At 40.5% G+C, this 7,834-nt stretch overlaps 1 protein-coding gene across 6 annotated transcripts in view; it reads right to left on the bottom strand.

Annotated features, from left to right (window-relative positions):
* Positions 1-431: 431 nt before the first annotated feature.
* The window catches only part of HELZ (helicase with zinc finger), a 93,448-nt gene continuing 86,045 nt past the window's right edge, over positions 432-7,834 (bottom strand). For all 6 annotated transcript variants that reach the window (XM_074554886.1, XM_074554889.1, XM_074554888.1 and 3 more), the window contains 2 exons: positions 7,141-7,393; positions 432-3,045 (listed from right to left, as the gene is read on the bottom strand). In XM_074554886.1, the coding sequence (XP_074410987.1) occupies positions 2,714-3,045; positions 7,141-7,393 (585 nt within the window). In that variant the 3' untranslated portion in view covers positions 432-2,713. The remainder of the gene's footprint in view (positions 3,046-7,140; positions 7,394-7,834) is intronic.

The raw sequence follows: 7,834 nt of genomic DNA, 5'->3' as shown, positions 1-7,834 counted from the left end.
AGGAGAGCTGAAAATACAGTTTTGGGGTTTTCTAAACATGACTTCAATAAATATTGGATAACTTGCTCCAAAAACCAAAGATCTCACTCAGGGCTGTATATGTGACATACAATGGCCAGACAAGACATTTCAAAAAAATATAATCTTTTGGAAAAAAACTAACTCTAAGAAATCCAAATGATTCATGCCAAAGCTGTTAAATCAGATCATCTCTATCATATCATCCTCAAATTCCTGGGTGAGAGCACTTATGAAAATTTAGCACCAAAACCAGCTGGGGTCTTCATAAAGTCAAAGAACTGAAATTCTAAATCAGAGAGAAAATAGGATTTTATCTGTTATATTTTCAGTGTAGATAAAATACCAGTGTAAAACAGAATAAAATGTGGTGAGATGCAACCATCTCCCCCTTAACTGATTGACAGATAACAGTAAATTAACAAGTGATGTTTATTAGTTTAATATTCAATATTAAATGGTGAACAGAATCAAAAGGCTGCTCCATAGAACTGAGTGACTTTGAAACCCCTGAAATTCCAAAATGCTGACTTGGGGACGTGAAGTGCTTTGGATCCATCTCTGCTCTGCCAGTCCTGTTCCTCCCTCCACTGGATCCCACCTCAGCTCTGCCAGTGAATTTCCCATTCCTGCAGCCAGCAGCTTGGCAAAAACCCATTGGACAGCAGCTTTGCTCGATTCAAGGTTGCAGAATTTGGCCTCTCCTCGTTTTTGGGTCGTCTGGGTTCCGTGCCCTGTGCTGAAGTGCTGAGCAGAACCTGGCAGGGGCTGTCCCCTCCCCAGCATTGTTTGTTTGGTATAACATTAGGAAATAAATTAAGGAGTTACACGAGCTTTGCTTTACAGCAAAAAGAAGGAAGAAAGTTTTCAGATAAGTTTCTGAATCATAACCCAGCAAAGATTTATAATAAAAAATTTATATGCAAACCTCTGCAGTGTACTGAGTTTAAATCAACCCCATTACATAATGACCCTTGTCTTAACACAGGAAGTCAAATGCAAAAAAAAATGAACCTGATTGATTGTAATGAGAGCGAAAATCTGATTGAGCAGAGCAGAGCCACTGCTCCCCAGCAAGGTGTCCCATGGACAGCTGTAAAAATCTGAAATCGCCCCCTCACAGCTCTAAAATTTCAATTCTCACAGGTAATAAGTGGAGGAATTCTGAACTACACCCAGCTCATCCCTGTAAACCAATTCCCAGATTTAAAGTTACTTCAAGTGTAAAAAGGAGGATTAAGGAGAAATAAAGGAGAAACTCTACAACCCCGCTCTGGAGCTCCCCAGCCTCAAACCAGGGACAGTGTGCAAGACCAGAAATCTTTATCCACAAAGTTTTTATCTTCTGAATTTTCATTCACATTTGTTTCTTTAATTTTTTTTTTAATATCCCATAATTAATTTTTCAGACTGGATTCCTTAAGGGCCAGGTTCACGGAGATAAATAACCTGGTAACCACTCTGATCCCCAGAAGATTTCGATTAATTTGGATACAGCTTTGACAAACATTAAATCTCTTCTTTAATGATGTTCCTCAAACAAAACAGTTAGCAAAATATCTGAATTTCCTTGTATAATGTCACATTTTAATGTAAACATCAAATAATGTACCAAAAGTTTTACCGGAAAAAAAAAAAATTAAAGCGGCACAATTCTTTATACCACTGGAGAAGAGGGGAGGAAAAAGCCAGATTACAAACATTTACACATGCATAGTGGAAAAAAATTAAACAAACAAACAAAAAAGTATTTTACTAAATTCACGCATTTTTTTTAAAATAGTTATTAAATCTACTAAGCACCAACATACCTAAAAATTTATTTTCAGCTTCATGATTCATTTAAAAAACCTATCAAATTAACTTTTCAAACAAGCTTATATTATTAGCTTGTCCAAAAATAAAATGTAGAGTTTTTTTGGGTTTTTTGTTAATTTTTTTTCTTCTTTTTTCTATTTTTTTATTATTTTTTCAAAGTATACCAATACTTTTATCTGAATGTTTCCAAACAATGGCATAGGTGTCTGCAAAGAATGCCTTTACTTTACCCTACAGTGGATGGAAAATACAATACCACATCATACAGAATCTAAAACTATAAAAGTCTGAGAATGCAGCATCCCTTCACAAAAAAGCTGATAAAACTGAAATTATTTAGAAGATGCTGCACCTTTATTAAAAAAAAAAAAAATTAAATGAATTTAAGCAGAAATAACATACATTTTTACATTAACTGGCCATTTCTGGTACAGAAACCCAGCATAGTATGCTAATGTTATTGAATAAATGTAAATGCTACTTACAATCTTCTTAAATACAATTTAGACAAACTTTTTTTTTTTCTTTTTTTTTTCTTTTTCCTTTTTTTTTTTCCTTTTTTCAAGTTGTACAGGTAATCTCTCAGCTGCTAGTTTAATGCAACATATCATTAACATTACACAAATTAAAAAATAACACGTGTGTGTCTTCCTACAGAAAAGCTTCCAAAAACCCGACCCACATCAAAAAATGCAAAATAATGGAATATAATTAAAAAAAAAAAAATTAGTTGCAAGTCTAGCAGCAAAGCAATTAAGTGAGGATATATTTACCAATATAAACAAAGGGAATATTTGCAACTACAGGTGAAGCCCCAACTATCTTAGATCTACCGACACAAATAAAAATTAAATTCTCTCTAAAAAAAATAATCTGATTATTTAAAATAGGAGTAAAAGCCATTGCTACCTGATGAACTACCTAGGCTAAGTTCCTGAAACAAGGACAGGGGGTCGCTGTTCTTTTTTGTCTGCTCAGGAGGGGGTTTGGGCTTGGGGGGGGCCCGCAGGGCGCTGGCGTAGGACATGACGGGTTTGGTGCCGCCCGCGGGCTGGGGGCTGCTGCTGTTGGACTCCACCAGCTGCTTGTTGGGCATCAGAGGGGGGAACTGGCCCAGGTGCTGGAGCACGTTGTAGTTGAAGGAGTTGGAGAGCTGGATGTTCTCAGCCTTCAGGTGTTCCTCCGGGGGCTTGGCCGCCTTCGGGGGAGCTGCGAAGGAGAAAGCGCAGTTGGAGCAATGGCTCTGACTCAGCCCATCCACCTGCAGCAGGCCCAAAGGCAGAGCTGCCACCACCCCACCCCGCTGGGAACCTCCTCCCACAGCGCCCATCTGCTGTGTTTAGTCACTCTGAAAATGGAGTTCACACAACGACACAATCCCAGCACGGGCTGGGCTGGAAGGGATCTTAAAGCTCATCCTGCTCCATCCCTGGCCACAGGTGTGGGATCTCAGCACCTCAGGACTGAGGTGTCACCGAGACCACCCTTGGGGGGCTCGGGAATCCTGGAATGTTGCCAGAAGTGTCTGGTGGCTGGACTTTGATCCTACACAGGAGACGACACCTGTATGAGGATAGGAGGGTTTCACCGGGGTGAATGGTGAAGGGATTAGTTAATTAGAGAGTGAGACACAGGGTTTAGGATTTCTGTACAGGGGGGTTTAGAGAAGTAAGATGGAGGAATTGGGGCGTGTCCTGTCCTCCTTCTTCTTCTTCTTCTCCTCCATCTTCTTTGGTGATGGTGGCACTTTGGGATTGGTCATTACTAAAAGTGCACTGGACAATAAAAATAAGAAGGATTGGGGAAAAATGATAAATATTGTACACGTAACTATGGGTATAAAGATAGGTGACTGCCCGGAGGGCAGCACAGTGTGCTCATGGCTGACTGCTGAGCAGAGCTCTGTCGGGCCGAAAGAAAATCTTTTAGATAAACAATTAATAAACATAAAAACCGAAAGAAGAACTGAAGCCTCTTCTCGTCCTTCGATACGCGGGCTGCCCCAAGGCCACCCCGGGCCCTTCCAGGCCCTTCAAACAGCCGAAAACCGGACAACAGGCACCTTCCACCAGGGCTGCTTGCTCCGAGCCCCATCCAGCCCGGCCCTGAAGTGTCTGAATTCATTGCCAGCTCCTGGAGCTGCAGCAGCAGCACAAGGCTGCCATCACTGAGCCCATCCCCCTGTGTTTGTACCCTGCAGCTGCAACCCCAAACCTGCAATTCCGCACAGCGGATTCTCCGGGCGCACTGAGGGGAAGCTGCTTCCCAATGGGATCTACTCTAATTTAAGCACTTTATCCACTGAGACAGCACAAAGAGTATTTCATTCTTCTTGCTTTACAGCTTAATAGGCTAAAATTAAAATTTACAGCACCATATATAATTCATTCTCCAACAGCAATTCAGAGTCCTGAATGCCAACCAACTAATTATTGGTATTTCAGGCTGAATGCATTCTTGCTAATTGATATGTTCTTGCTCCACATTTAACAACTCCTGTAACTATCAGGAAAAATGGTGCTTTAAACCATAGGTATAAAACTGCTTTCAAATGAATTTCCTGAATCCTAATGAGGTCCCTTACTTTTGTCTGGAGAATTCTGCTGTCTTGCACAGCCAGAGAGACACTACACAGAAACACAGCTCCATGTTCTATCTGCAACAGTCTAGGAACGGGGCAACAGATACATTCTGTCATTATTTCAGTCTTTAATCATAGAATGGTTTTTTTTTTTTAAGTGCATCTACAAAAATGCACCACCAAATGAGTGCAAAAGTAGAAAAACATAAAGTTTCTCACTCGAAGGGTCACACACAGGCTTCTGCTTTTTATAGAGCACTCAAAAAAACCCAAATAAACAAACAAACAAACAAAAAAAAATCAGCAAAAAAATCCAACAACCCTAAAACCAACCCATAGAAGAATGGATATGGAAAGAACACAAGCAAAGCAATTTTGCTAGGGTTGCTATGATTCAACAAAAAACAAACAACCCAGAACACGAGCAAAAAACCTCCCAAAATAACCACAGCACTCAAGAGAAGACAAGTAATGACAAGCAGGGCCAGAGGTGAAAGTTGTGTGTGGTAGAGGTGTCTAAGAGAAGGAAAAATATGAAATACACATCTTGAATGAGAACTTAAATAATTTTCTTTCCATGAACAGAAAAAGCAATGCATATCAAACTCTCAAATTGCAATTCTGGGGGAAGTGCCTGCACAGAACAAGGCAGAGGGATTGACAGCAGCTCTCCCTGTGCTCCGTGAATCCCTCCTGCCCCAACCCAGCACTGGGGGCACAGCCACTCCTGGTGTGCAGGAGAGATCAGTGTGGGGTCAGGGACAGGACCTGCACAGCATCACATCCTCATGGGGTTTTACTTCAGGGCTAAAAACCAACAGCAACGAGAACAGAGCAGGTGCTGGTCATTAACCCTTAGCTCTATAAAACACATTTGGGCTGTAAATATGATCACAGGCAGTGAGCTGTAAATGTGGAAAGCCACAGCAGCCATTAAATGGAGATGTGTTTGCATGAACCATTAGATACACGGCTCTGTTTCATATACATTTATTGACAAAACAGAAACCATGCTTAACTACAATAAAAAACATTTCATTGAATGCAGTTACCAGTGAGAACTTGGTATTTCCTATTAGAATTTAGTATTTGACAGCAAATGTGTGTATATGGTACTTTTTACATCTGTCCTCTGAGGACTTTACTCACAAACAGGTTCTCAAGCTTTTCATTAAAGCAAAGCAATGTGGGACTGGCTGATCCCAACCCAAATGTGCCAGGGTTCCTGAGTTCCTCTTAGAGAACCACAGAGTTTGGAGAGCAACTCTGTGTGAGCAATTCAGTGATGAATGCCACATAATGCTGTGCATTCAGCTCCTTGATTTTCAGTAAAAATAGAAATAGATTGAAGGAGGTGCCCTGAGCTTGAAGCTTTGAACTTAGCATGAAAGATGCTGCCATAAATATGGGTTTGCAAAATAACATTTTCACATTTTGGAAATTAAAAGGCACATTAGGAATTTAATTCTTGAGTGCTGTCACTGATATAAAGAGCTTTTCTCATTCATTCTACTCTGCATGTTCCTACTTCAGAATTACTATGAAATTACAAGATGTTTTACGTTTATAAAGTTTGGTGAAAAGCAATTAAATCTTTTAAGGCCAATAAAACCAGCTTATAAATATTTTTCCACATTATTAAGTGGTTTTAATATCCACACTGGAATACTGTTTGCATTTTTATTAATTTTGTTTTTAAATTACCACTGGAGATCCTTAAAGCAAAATCACAGGGAAGAAACTGTACTATCCTGGTAATATTGTTTTTCATAAACACAAGAAATACAGAAAACAGAAGAACTGCTCCAGCTCTCTCCTTGCAGCTTTTTTTCATCTCTGAAAAGTTAATTTAGTTTCTGTCTGCTCAATCAATCAGCACTGCTGCTACCACCAGGGAAGCCACATTCCACTGAGATTCTTCCACGGTGAGGGAGAATTTAAACTCGTCACTCCTTTGATGAAGTACCAGAATTTACTAGAGAAACGCTGAGAGCACTAATTCAGTTTATGTGTTGCTCCCTCAGACTGTAATACCAACACAAAATATCACTGATTCTGGAAACAATCAATCTATCTTGGAAATAAATCCCACCAGTCACCTTAGCTCCCTCCAGCACAAATTCAGCTGCACTTGAAGCCACTGCAAGAGACTTTCTGGGTTTAGTGGAGATTTTGGAGAAGCCTAAGAAGCAGCAATGCTCTTTTAGCTAAGAGCAGGATTGTGACCGTGTTCACAGGGGTCTGAGGATGAGGGAAGAGATGAGGATATGACCCCATGTTTCAGAAGGCTGATTTATTATTTTATGATATATATTATATAAAAACTATGCTAAAAGAATAGAAGAAATGATTTCATCAGAAGGCTGGCTAAGAATAGAATAAAAAAGCATGATAACAAAGGCTTGTGGCTCAGACAGAGAGTCCGAGCCAACTGACTGTGATTGGCCATTAATTAGCAACAACCACATGAGACCAATCCCAGATGCACCTGTTGCATCCCACAGCAGCAGATAATCAATGTTTACATTTTGTTCCTGAGGCCTCTCAGCTTCTCAGGAGGAAAAATCCTAAGGAAAGGATTTTCAATAAAAGCTGTCTGCGGCACGGGATGTCACCAAGAAATGAGATTATTCCAAGCAAACCTACAACAACTGAACCAAGAACTAACTCAGAAACCTTTGCTTGGACTGGCAGTGGGCAGGGGGCAGCTGAGCTGTACCCACCTAGCAGCTCCCGGGGGGGAACGGCCCTGCTGGCTCCGTTGCATGGAATGTTCGGGTACGGGGCAGAGGAGGAGGAGTTCACCCACAGCTCAGGGGAGGAGTAGTTGAACGATGACTGGGTACTGTGGTCCTGAAGCTCTTTACACTGACCAAGACTGTCTTGAGGAGTGCTTAATTCTTCAGAACAAGCCTGGACTGAACTAGAGGAAATTCTTCTTTGGTACAACGGCCTGCCTGGTCCTCTTGGTTCATACTGTGAACAAAAGGGGAAAAAAAAAACAAACCGTAAAATAGCATTATGCTCTTTTGATTCAAGTGCATGTATCAAACACCATTTTCCCATTCAGTAATTTCCCTGAAATGCCTTACCAAAAACCCCTTCTTTGCATTTCCAAAATACTAACACATTTCAAATTATATGCTGCATACTGCAGTCACTGATCACGTATTTTGATCACACAAAATACAGAATTTTAAAGGAAGTGCAAAGAACATCAACTGGGATTTCTTAATTCTTATCAACCTTTATATCTCACACTCCTCCGTGGGTGTTGGATCACACAGTGAGGAGGAAGATACCCAGCATTTACAGATGAAGCAAAGGAAGCACAGAAGAGCAAGAAAACAAAAATGTTCTTACAACGCAGTCAGGAAAAAAATGGCTTTTCCTTTTCCAAAGGATAAATTAGTGACT

The sequence above is a fragment of the Zonotrichia albicollis genome, chromosome 19 (assembly GCF_047830755.1).
Source record: "Zonotrichia albicollis isolate bZonAlb1 chromosome 19, bZonAlb1.hap1, whole genome shotgun sequence".
NCBI classification, from domain to species: Eukaryota; Metazoa; Chordata; class Aves; order Passeriformes; family Passerellidae; genus Zonotrichia; species Zonotrichia albicollis.
The sequence above is the reverse complement of the archived record's forward strand: the minus strand, read 5'-3'. Positions and strand labels throughout refer to the sequence as shown.